Source organism: Leucoraja erinacea, chromosome 3, assembly GCF_028641065.1.
Source record: "Leucoraja erinacea ecotype New England chromosome 3, Leri_hhj_1, whole genome shotgun sequence".
Classification (NCBI taxonomy): domain Eukaryota; kingdom Metazoa; phylum Chordata; class Chondrichthyes; order Rajiformes; family Rajidae; genus Leucoraja; species Leucoraja erinaceus.
In genome coordinates, this window is record NC_073379.1 from 41,569,124 (window position 1) to 41,582,156 (window position 13,033).

A 13,033-nucleotide genomic window follows, 5' to 3' on the forward strand; every position below is an offset into this window, starting at 1 on the left:
AAGTGCTTTTTGTATCACAGACGGTTAGGCAGCATCTCTGGAGAACATGGGTAGGTGACGTTTCAGGTCGGGACCCTTCTTCAGACTGAAGAAGGGCCCTGACCCAAAACATCAACTATCTATTTTCTCCAGAGATTCTATCTGACCCATTGGAGTGACTCCAGCACTTTGTGTCTTACTTTAATCTAAACATTGCTGGAAAATGAGTGTAAGTATGAGTGTGTGGGTGAATATGTGTGGGCATGCGTATGTACGTGTATGTGGGTTCATGTTCTCAATCCCCCTGTGGCCTCCTCCCTCCCTCCAGGGTCATTGCACTCAAGAAATCACAATGAGATAAAGGGGCTGATTCAGACAATAGAGATACGGAGACGACCAAGACCCATTAATTGCTCCACTGTTGGCAACTGATTTCAGCTCCCTGAACCTTAAGCTTTGGAAATCCATCCTTATCATTAAACCTTCCTGTTCAGTAGGTTTTAGGACACCTGCTCTAATATCTTCCTGTGTGACTCAGTTACAAAATATTTAATAATGCTGCTGTCACTTTGAAGCCATTTTTTATAAATATAGACAATCCCTGGTTAAAACTTCTGTTCATGAGAAATGTCTGCAAGCCAATTCTCTGTGTCAGAAATATTTATTTTCAATAATAACCCATTTGTGTCATTTTACATATACTTGCCATAATTCGTTGAATGATCACCCTCACATCACCTATAATTACATATTTATTTGTACGTATATTATATATCATATATCCATCCAGTCATTAATACCATTAAATATTTTGTTGTTGTTATTATTATTATTATTATTACATTATTATTAACATTATTAGTAGTATTATTATTATTATTATTTATTACTAACTAGAAAAATGCGATGGAGAATTTGTGTAAAGTTGAATTTTGCAGATCAGGTCATAGGTAACCATATATCCATCCAGTCATTAATTAATACCATGAAATATTTTGTTGTATTATTATTATTATTATTATTATTATTATTATTATTATCATTATTATTATTATTATTATTATTATTATTATTATTATTATTATTATTATTATTCATTATCATTATCATTATCATTATCATTATTATTATCTAGAAACATGCTTTTAAAATGTGAGGGAGTATTTGTGTAAAGTTGAATTTTGCAGTTGAGGTCATGGGTAAGCTGGGGAGACTCTGTACAAGTTGCTGGTAAGGATGTCGGATCGAACCTCCAAAAGTTCTGAGGAACTGACCCATTGCAGAAGAATCTTGTAACTAGTTAAACCCACATTAAAGTGGCAGCAGGGAGCATTTCCACAAAAACCTATACTGTAAGCTACAACATCTTAGATGTAAGAAGCAGAGTAATATATACCAGAGGCGTATGTCAAGGGTAAATCACTAGGACGCACAGAGACCTCTCTTAAACATGTCTTGATTAATCGTGGCTAAAAGGATTAGGCATATACCCTCCATGAGAAAGTTAACCAGCATTTGCAGAGTTGTGACTGTTAAGAGCATGCTCTACAGCTTAGTAAGTGGCCCTACAGCATCAGTGCGGATCCATCAGTGCTGGAGTAAAGCATTAACTGTAATATGTTTAGCACAGGGAGGGAGAAGATAGCATTGCTTCCCTTATGGCCCTGTCCCACGGTACGAGTTCATTCCAAGAGCTCTCCCGAGTTTAAAAAAAAATCAAACTCGTGGTAAGCATGGAGAATGAACGTAGCGGGTAAGTTGGCGCTCACGAACGTCTCTTAGCGGCTCGTAACGCTAACGGCAGGTACTCGGGAAGACTCGCTAACGGCAGGTAAGCTCGGGAAGACTCGTGAAGATTTTTCAACATGGTGAAAAATGTCCACGAGAGCCCCGAGTACCGACGAGCGGCCATTGCCATAAATCTCCGAGTTCAAATCAGGGCAAACTCGGGAGAGCTCTTGGAATGAACTCGTACTGTGGGACAGGGTCATTAAGATCCTGTTCACTACATTCTCCATGGAATTCTATCTCTGTATTTCCAGCTGCAAACTAATGGCCCAGATCTCACTGCAGTCGGGTATCTCATGTGTTATCCTGTTAGTAAGATTATTTTCCACATTCTTAAACTCAAAAAACATTTGCTTTGCGACCTGCTGTGAGCACAAGCTGCTAACGGCTCGCTGAGGACAATGGGACATCCAGGGCATTAAGGAACAGTGGGCCAAGACTCATACTCAACCAACGAAAGATAAGGATTGACAACAAAATAGAGGAAAGACAGAGAAGGAAACTGAGTCAAATCAGATGCCAATAGAGAAATAAAAAAGGAGATCATAAAGGCAAATATTTTCTGAATACTTCATATTTTAGTACCTACAGGAATGAGATTTGGCTGTTGGTGACCTCTCTATCTTAAAGTCCTAATGCTGTTGGTGACTAGCCCTGACATTCTGTGGGGAGTTCACATAATAATTAACAAGGAAATGCTGCAACTCCATGAAACTCGCAGAAAGTTGAGTGTTAACCATTGTTTCATGCTCAGCAGCAGGGAAAATGTAAAATCGTCACTAGTTTATGATATCTTCTTCCACTCATGTAAGTCTTTAGATAATTCAGCCACAACAATAATAGTCCAATTAACTCATAATTACTAAAGTGCCAAAAATGTAATTGACGAAGTAGAGTTCAAAACGTGATTGTGAGATGGGGAGGTTTACAGCTGACAGAGATGGAGAAATGAAAAAATGCAAGGGAATAAACTTAAAAGAACAAACATTTAGTTCTTTAGTTTAGAGATACAGCATGGAAACAGGCCCTTCGGCCCACCTAGTCCACACCGACCAGCGATCCCTGCACATTAACGCTATCCTATACACACACAATACACACAATACACAATACTATTTATTTGTCACTTGAACCTCATAGAGGCTCAAATGAAATGTTGTTTCTGCAGTCATATACACTTGAAAAAAAAGACCCAAGACACAACACAATTTACACAGACATCCATCACAGCGCATCTCCTCCTCGCTGTGATGGAAGGCAAAAAAACTTATCTCTCCCCTGCACTCATTCCCCTCCCGATGTCAGAGTCAAAACCCCCGGCGGGCGATGGCAATTGTCCCGCGGCCATTAAAGCCACGCGGGGCGATGCAAGGCCCTGCTCCGGGTCTTGTTGTTGGAGCCCCCGGCGGGCTCTAGCAAAGTCCCGCAGCCGTTGAAGTCGCGCCGGGCGATGATGTAAGGCCCCGCTCCAGGTCATCCTCGACCCCGCGACTCGGGTGGGTGAAGTCTCCGTTGCAGAAGCCTCAAAAAGCGGTCTCCCACCAGGGACCCGCGGGCTCCCGATATTACTGTCTGCCAGACCTGCGGTAAGCCTCCGAATCTCCGGGAGTCGGGTCACAGCAGCGCGCCACCTCCGCTCCTCCCGCTCCGGACTCGGCCAGCTCCATGATGGTGAGTAGCTCCGCAGCTCCGTGACTGGAGCCCCAGGCTGTTCCTGCTGGAGGCCGCTCCATGTTGCAGCCCCAACGACAACGGAGACCCGACAGGGAAAAGGTCGGGTTCTCCGTGCAGGGGAAAGATTTTAAAAGTTTCCACCCCCCGCCCCCCCCCACACACACACACCCCCATCAAAAAAAAAAAAAAAAAACTACATTAAAACGGGACAAAAAATAACAAAAAGACAAACGGACTGCAGAGGCCGCTGCGACGTGAGTCGCGCCGCCCACCGGATACTTTATACACTAGGGACAATTTACAATTTACAATTTTACCAAGCCAATTAACCAACAAATCTGTACGTCTTTGGAGTGTGGGAGGAAACTGAAGATCTCGAAAAAAAAACCCACACGTTCATGGGGAGAACATATAAACTCCGTATCGACAGCACCCCTAGTCGGGATCGTACTCAGGTCTCCAACGCTGCAAACACTGCAACTCTACCGCCGTGCCACCATAACGATGTTGGGAGCGCCGCAGGTTGTTACAGATGGTGGTAGATGTGACAATGGACTTGGATGCAACCTAGAAACACTGAAGGTTGACAATACAATAATCAGAAATAATATTACCTCTCCCCTGTGTAGCCAGCTGCACACTGGCATTGTCCCGTTGATGTGTCACATTTTCCACCATTGTGACACTGACATTCCTGTGAGCAGTTTAATCCATATCTTCCCTCAGGGCATGGCTGACCACAAACGGTTCCCTTTAAAGATATTTCATTTAAACATTAGTTCTTTTGGAATAAAACATTTTTGCTTAAATCATAGTTTTTAAACCATAAATGGCATAAATACTAAAATACTGCTAAATACAGGTAAATACTACCAAACTGATTCTTTGGAATCATGAGATTCTTTAAGGAAGCTATTGGGCAGTCTGAGCCAGTATTTAGAAAATAGATGCATCACAAATACGCACAGGAGTCAAGATTAATTGCTTTCCTGATCAATAAGAACAGTTCCGATCCTCAAGTATTTTTACCACACAAATCCTACATTCACTGCGAGTTGTCTATCAATTTGTCAATTCCCTCATGTCTAAAACCTAAATGGCTGATTGTAGACACAACCGATTGCAGATGCTGGAACTTGAAGCAAAAATAGAAACTGCTGAAGGAAATCAGCAGGTGAGGCAGCATCTATGGAGGCAGAGGGATGGTTAAAGTCTCGGATTGAATCCTTCATCAGTTTAATGGGTGGTCCCTGTTCCGGAGACAATTCCTCTGATTCTGTTTATTATTGATTAGATGTGCAATGGTGGAACATATTTTGGTGGGAAATCAAGCACTGAGGAGCAGGAAAGAATCTGCGAAGAGAGATGGACATACTAGGTGAGTAGTTAAAGAAAGTTGCAGATTGAATACATTGAGGGAACTATGAGGTTAATCAGTTTGATAGGAACCTTGCTGAGAAGCAAATAAATATTGCTGAATGCAGGATCTTGTAATGGGTCATGAAACACAGGAAGCGTAAAAACATAGAAAATAGGTGCAGGAGTAGGCCATTTGGCCCTTCGAGCCAGCACCGCCATTCAATATGATCCTGGCTGATCATCCAAAATCAGTACCCCGTTCCTGCTTTCTTCCCATATCCCTTGATTCCATTAGCCCTAAGAGCTATATCTAACTCTCTCTTGAAATCATCCAATGAATTGGCCTTCACCAGTGGCGGACTGGGTCTAAAAATATTGGTTGCCAGGAGATAAAGGGGGCCCACTTCATCAGGGGCCCACTTGCCATCGGGCAAGCTGACACCCTGGCCAGTCCGCCACTGGCCTTCACTGCGTTGTGTGGCGGAGAATTCCACAGATTCACAACTCTCTGGGTGAAAAGGTTTTTCCTCATCTCAGTCCCAAATGGCCCACCCCTTATTCTTAAACTGTGACCACTGGTTCTGGACTCCCCCAACATCGGGAACATTTTTTCCTGCATCTAGCCTGTCCAATCCTTTAAGAATTTTATATGTTTCTATAAGATTCCCTCATCCTTCTAAATTCCAATGAATATAAGCCCAGTCGATGCATTCTTTCATCATATATCTGTCCTGACGCATGTTGAGGCCTGATCAACCCCGGCTGGGTCGCCTGGGCGAGGGTGTCTGATGTTGTGAACCCAAAACCACCGATGACCCCAGATCACATCACTGAGGATGTGTCCCAGCGTATCTAGAAGATGTATATTTTTACACTGAAGTCTGGCTCAGCCAATGGCACCTAGGAATAGACTGGGTGACAACCAAGACTAGTTTGGTGACTACTGGAGAGACAGTTGACCTCACGGAAAGACGGCACCCGGGACAGGCTGGGTTAGCACCCCAGTCTATGTCTTTCGTGAGAAAGACACCCAACAAAGCTACTGAAAGGCCTAATGAACCACCGTGGCCTAAAAATCCATCAGACGAGAATGAAATGCTCGGAGAAGGAGAAAGAGGTGCAGCGCACATGCCTTGAACCTGGTGAGACGCAGGAGCAGCCTGGCCAGGACTCACCCCACAGAGCCCAGTCCCTCCACACACTAGTCTCCCAACCCCTGCAGAGTAGTTATTAAGATGACTGATCCATGGGCGGTTGCTGCTGGGATGCAAGTCGGGGCCTGATCAACCCCGGCTGGGTCGCCTGGTGAGGGTGTCTGATGTTGTGAGACCGGAAAAACCCGATGACCCCAGATCACATCACTGAGGATGCGTCCCAGCCCATCTAGAAGATGTATATTTTTCACACTGCACCTATATTCTATGTTTCTATGTTTCCATGTTTCTAATCTCATTAGCTGAGGTCTTTCAACTAATATGGTTATGCATTTTGTGTTATTTTAAATTCTTAACCGCCATCCATTTAAAGCCTGTATCTGTGTTATACTATTCAACAAGTTTATATGTTGTTAAAACTATACATGACAGATGATAACTCTTTCCATTTTGTTCAATGTTCAGATAATAAATTCAAACACTGACAATAATTTCCAAGCCAATACATTAAAATCTTGACCTGAAATGTCACCTATTCCTTTTCTCCAGAGATGCTGTTACTCCATATTTTGTGTCTATCTTCTATGTAAACCAGCATCTGCAATTTCTTCCTACACATTACCAAGTTTAATTAGGCAACAGGAAGCAGATTTCCATAATTTAAATAATCATAACAAAAAATTAACTGGATTTCATTTAGAGAGAGGGAAGAAATTAAAAGCAAAGAAGTTATATTAAAATTGGATTGAATGTGGATAATGCTGCCATGTTGCCCTCGGAGTGCTGTGTAACATCTTAGTCTATTTTATTTAAAAGCGCACAGTGGAAAGTTTGCAATGACGACATCGAATCAGTGAGGATGTATTCATCAGGAAATGTTGAGGACTCAGATAGAATGTCACCACTGGACATCGAGGGACTGGGTTGGGCTTGTGTAACACTGCACAGGTGCATTGTTTAAGGAGGAAATATGAGACGCATTTATGCACTCAAAGAGAATGTATTGATTTGATGGTACAATGAATGGAGATAAAGTGGTGTGATTTTATTTCATGTATATATTATTAGAAATAAAGTACATTTAAAATAAAGAAATATTATAGTACTGACAATTAGCACATCCTGGGACAGAACCGCAGGTGGAGATGCAGAGAGAGGGAGTCCTCAGCCTGAAGAAGGGTCTCGACCCGAAAAGTCGCCCATTCTGTCTCTCCAGAGATGTTGCCTCACCCGCTGAGTTGCTCCAGAATTACGTGTCTACCTTCAGAGTCCTCGACGTTGACTTCAGCCTTCGTGACATTTCTTGGCATCAAGTCAAACGTGGCCAAGGAAATCTTCCTCCGATTACCATGTACATTGCTCTTTCAGCTAGTTAATGAATGCTCTCCCATATTCAGCAGCACTTTAGTTTAGTTTTGAGATACAGCATGGAAACAGGCCCTTCGGCCCACCGAGTCAGCACCGACCAACAATCAACCCATACAGTAGTTCTATCCCACACTATAAGGACAATTTGCAGAAGCCAATTAACCTGCAAACCTGCACATCTTTGGAATGTGGAAGGAAACCAGAGCACCCGGGAGGAAACCCACGCGGTCACTGAGAGAAGGTGCAAATTCCACACACAGATAACACCTGAGGTCCAGATCAAATTTGGGTCTCCGGCACTGCAAGGCAACAACTCTACCGCCGTACCACTGTGCCAGCCCAAAAGAAACTCACACAGAACTTAAAAGAAAAATTTAAAGTAGCAATGAACACAGAAAGTACCCTGGGTGGGGAACTTCAAAGTCCCTCTTCAGAAGGTGCTCAGTTATACCACCACTGATGAACCTCAATAGGTACAGAAGTGCATAGCTGTGAAACATATCCATTTTACAGGTTGTGCGTGAGACAACACGAAAGATATATCTGCCAATATCCCTGTCGCCATTCCATCTGTAGCAGAGGTATCTATCACCCGTCTATGACAGCAGTGTTAGGTGTGGCACTGTATGGTTTTTATGAAGATGAAGTCCCATCTTAACACTGACGTGATTGTCTATCACCTTGTATATAGTTCACAGTAGTTAGTCCCTTGAAATGGAGCCTGACCTGTTTCACATCAGTTCTGTAGGTCAACAGAGGATCCACAGATTTTGGCACAGGTGGCACAGGTGGCACAGCAAGGACTGAAGAGAACAGGCTGGTAGGTAGTTTGTGAGGTGGTGGGGATCTTCCATTCTTTGTGCTGAGCCTCCCTGTGCCCCCAATACACAGGCTTGAGGTTCCGAATCTCAATCCAAATGTCCCTTCACCACTGATGGTGATGGGCCAGAGATTCCCAGGCATAATTGGGAATGTTATGCTTTTTCAAGGCAACCTTGTAATCTTTCTTGGATCTTTTGTTCTATCCATGACCAAACTCAGAATCGAGAGATAGTATTGGGAGTCCAATGTTGGGCGCAGGCACAACACAGCTTGCCCATCTGAGCTGATTGAGTGCAATCAGAGCCCCAAAGATGGGGTGTGGGCCTATAGGCTGTGGGCCGAGAAAAATAAATGTGTCTAGAAATCAACTTTAATGACCCATGTCTCGGAACTACATGAAATTTTGCAGAGATTTCTATAAAATAGAATTGAGAAGGAAGTCATAACTCGTCAGTGCCAAAGGTTGCACATTAATTAATTAAACTAATTAGAAAATGAGATCGAAAAAGTAAGCGCCATCTAGTGTCCAAAGCCCATATAACGTCACGGGGAGCTTATTTCCGTGTTGTAGTCTATTTAAACCATATATTATTATACCATATATATATGACTGTACATGAAGAGAATATGACTGTAATCAAAAAAATATAATTAATATAATGGTGTGTATTTTGAATGAGACTACCCCCAGAGGTCCAGCTCCTGAACCAGCCTAATTAATGGGTTAAGGCAGTTCCTGTGGGTTTCCCCTGTTCACTGAACCCCTCTGACTGCCAGTGTGCAGAGTAGGGGTCACGGCCATAGTGGGACTGGGGCATAGTGGGACCGGCCCCTCGCAGCACCCACCGGTCGTCGCGGCACCCACCGGTCGGTCGTCTGACCCCTCGCAGCACCCACCGACGGACCAACCACTCTCACCATCCAACGGCGACCAGGCCACTCTCACCACCCACCGACTGCCTGACAGATCCTCCACAGCATCCCTCAGCCTACCTACAGCCCAACCGATCCTCCTCAGTATCCTTTGGCTTACCGACAAGCCCGACTGACCGACCGACAGACTGACCCTGACCCTGACCCTGACCCTGACCCTGACCTTGACCTGACCCTGTGACCTGAACCCGAACCCTGACCCTGACCCTAACCTTAACTCTACATTTGTTATTTAATTTTTATTTAACAGTTCACATCATAACTTTATAAAGATAAATCAATAGAAAAACAAAATTATCAGCAAGGTTAGCATTACCTTTATTCCTCAGAAACGTTGCTATTGTTATTGATGTAATGAGGAGACAGCCATGATCCCAGGGTCCTCGCTGCCTAGTGACCATAACACAAAGTGCGGGATTGGTCAATTTGTGCCCGACCTCAATGTCAAACGTGCATTGATTGGACAATTACTACATGGAAAATTGGAAGTTTTTGTCATATTTTTTTTCAATGTGCAGGTTTTGTTCTTGACGAGTTTCAGGTATGATTTATATTATATTTTTACACAATATATTAAAAATTCAGGTAGTTCCGTGAGTTGGGTCACAAACTTGAACGAAAAAGCTCCTCGGCCCATAGCCTACTAGGAGAGGATGCTGTTTAGTTTAGTTTAGTTTAGTTTAGTTTAGTTTAGTTTAGTTTAGTTTAGTTTAGTTTAGTTTAGTTTAGTTTAGTTTAGTTCAGTTTAGTTTGGTTTGGTTTAGAGATACAGTGTGGCAACATGCCCTTCTGTCCACCAAGTTCGTGCCACCCAGCGATCACCCCTTCATACTAGGGACAATTACTGAAGCCAATTAACCTACAAATCTCCATGCCTTTGGAATGTGGGAGGAAACCGTAACACATGGAGAAAATGCACACGTGTCATGGGGATAACGCACGCATGGCACGGGAGAACATGCAAACTCCATACATACAGCACCCGTAGTCAGGATCGAACCAGGATCTCTGGCACTGTGAGGCAGCAACTCGACCGCTGCACCACCATGCCGCCCCACTGTTGATGGTCTTTATATTCTAACAATGGATTTGGAGGAGACATTGTTGGTTGTATCTATTCTACTTCTTCGAGGTCTCAGCTGTAGGCAGCCCAGGTCTGTGAAGGAGGGCAGGGATCACAGCTGCCTCCACATTCCTCTTTGTGCAAGGTTTCAGGTTTTGATCTTCAAACATTGTTTTTCCTCAGATGACCAAAGGCTGTGCTAGTGCATTTGAGTTGAAGTCTAGCACTCCTAAACAAGTTAAACTTCTCACTAAATAGTTCTATATCAATTACAGTACAGGCATCTACCCAATAATTCAAAAAAATCTGTCCAAAAAGCACAATAAATACAATCTTGCTACCTAAATCTAATTAGACACTTCAATCAGCAACAAAATAATACAATGTGATGTCAAGTTGCTCTAGTCACTAATAACCTAATCACCAATATCCAGTTTGGGTTTTGCTTCAAGCAGACTGCCACAGAGTAAACTACATTGGTCGAAATATAAGGCGAGCTGAGAGTGATTGTCTTTGATATGGCAGCTTTTGAGTGTGGGTGGCAATAAGGAGCCCTGTAAAATTAATATTAACAAGAATCTAACGTAAAAACTCTATGCATGCTAGAACCATGATCAATGGTTGAACCTCAAAAGGATGATCATTAGGATATTGGAGATTAATCATCTGGGGAAAATAATCTTAAAAATGAATTTTGAGTGATACAGGTGCACAACCTTTTATCCGACAGCCTTGGGACCAGACACTTTTCGTAATTTGGAATTTGTCGGTCTTCGGAATGGAAATTTTTTAGCGTAGATTTTAATGGCTGGCTCAGTGGTAGAGTGCCCGGCTCATATCCGCAAGGTCGCGAGTTTGCGCCTTGATCCCGGCAGTTCCTCGGTCGCGAGTTTGAGTCTTCAGTGTAGTTTTTTTCTTGCAGAATAAATGTCTGTATGAAATGCAGTGTGTTGAATGAATTCCTGAATTTGTAAATGTGACCGCAGCATTGAATCACCTCCCGCACTCATGTCACCCTAGCGGGGCTTCATGCCCTAAGGCGGCCTAAGGCGACATTTTCACACTCTTATATCCGTGTGCAGCAGAGACGCCAAACGTGAGCTTTGGTGTGCAGACGACATCCTGGAAAAAATGTCTGGTTTCTTCCAGGTAGGCGATATACCCTCCCGCGCAATATACCCTCCACTTCTCTTTTTAGTTCCCCTTTCTTCCAGGACCGATCCGAGGTTCCGCTGTCACCTCTGCGGGCCACCCTCGGTGAACGCTCACTCAACTTTGTCTTGGGATTCCTACTCTCCCGGTCAATGTACCCTCACCTTCTCTTTTATGAATGGGGATTTAGTTCCCCTTTCGTCGAGGACCGACCGGAGGTTCCGCTGTCACCTCTGCGGGCCGCCCTCGGTGAACGTCCTGTCTCCCTGTCCCTGGGATAGCAGGGGGCGATCAAACAGCACAATACCCCCCTCCCCCTCCCCCCCACCCCCAACTCCAGAGGAATCCGCTCCCCGATGGGCCGCTACGGCGACAAGTGGCAGTTCGCCCACAGCCCGAGAACAAGACGCACCTTGCGCACCAGCAGCAGCTGCCCCTCTGGAGTTGGAGCGGGGCTGGGCTGGAGTTGCTGATCTGGGATCTCCGTGCTTGAAGTGGGCCTGGGGGTCGGTGTCCCGATGAGGGGGCACAGCTCGGGCTGTGGGCGAACTGCCACTTGTCGCCGTAGCGGCCCATCGGGGAGCGGCTCCTGGTGGTCTCGATGTCTCCCGCTAGTTCGCAGTTTTCCTCTGGAGTTGGAACGGGGCTGGGCTGCTGCTGGCTGTGGGTCTCTGGGATCTCCGTGCTTGCAGTGGGCCTGGGGGTCGGTGTCCCGTTGGTCCTGACGTCTCCGGTGACTGGCATTGCCGACGTGAAGACAGTGCAAAGCCCCCACGCCGGTGCAATGGGCGGGGAGCTGGAGAGGGGAGGGAAGGGGTCACACACATGGCCGGGAAGCAGAGGGGTGTAGGTGGGGTGAAACTGAAGGGAGCGACAATCTGCAGCTCCCTGCCCGCTGAGTTAAAAAAGTTCCCACGCAAGACTCACGATACACTGTGTATCGTGAGTCTACCGTGGGAACTTTTTTAACTCAGCGGGCAGACAGCAGCATATTGTCAATTATTAACCCTCCCGCGCAATATACCCTCACCTTCTCTTTTATGGATGGGGATTTAGTTCCCCTTTCTTCGAGGACCGACCGGAGGTTCCTCTGTCACCTCTGCGGGCCGCCCTCCGTGAACGTTTTCAAGGACCTTTTTTCAAGGACTGAAAAAATGTCGCTATTCGGAGGTTTTCGTTATTTGGATCTTCGGATAAAAGGTTGTGCACCTGTATTGCTAATTCATCAACAACCATAAGTAGTGTCTGTTTACATAGAGATATATGTAATCGAGTCATACAGCATGAAATCAGGCCCTTCAATCCAACTTGCCCTTGCAGACCAACATGCCCCATCTACACTCATCCCACCTTCCCTCATTTGGCCTATATCCCCCTAAACTGATAACCTTCATCAACCTTCGTATCGTTATAAGAAGTTTTACATGGGTAGTTTCAAGGTTGCTGTTGATCCTGAGGGATTGTCAAAGTTTGAGTGGGAAACTGAAGCAATGCTCTGGACATACAAAGTGTGAATGGATGCAGGATTACTAAATATTGATATAGAAATATAGATTACCATCCATCCAGGAGGGCAGGCACATTCTCCCGTCACATGGTGACAGACTCCACCGTTCTGACAAGGACATCGTTCCTCACACTGTGGTCCATGTTTATCAGGGGGACACAAGTCTTCACAGCTGAAAATTCAAGAAAAAATACTGCAAAATGAACATGGCTTAACAGAAAGAAAAGGACTTGC

General features: G+C 44.7%; 1 protein-coding gene across 1 annotated transcript in view; it reads right to left on the reverse strand.

Moving 5' to 3' along the window:
• The window catches only part of megf10 (multiple EGF-like-domains 10), a 166,962-nt gene that overhangs the window by 64,543 nt on the left and 89,386 nt on the right, over nucleotides 1–13,033 (reverse strand). The window contains exons 7-8 of the mRNA XM_055632519.1: nucleotides 12,851–12,971; nucleotides 4,056–4,192 (exon numbers count right to left, since the gene is read on the reverse strand). Coding sequence (XP_055488494.1) covers nucleotides 4,056–4,192; nucleotides 12,851–12,971 — 258 coding nt within the window. The remainder of the gene's footprint in view (nucleotides 1–4,055; nucleotides 4,193–12,850; nucleotides 12,972–13,033) is intronic.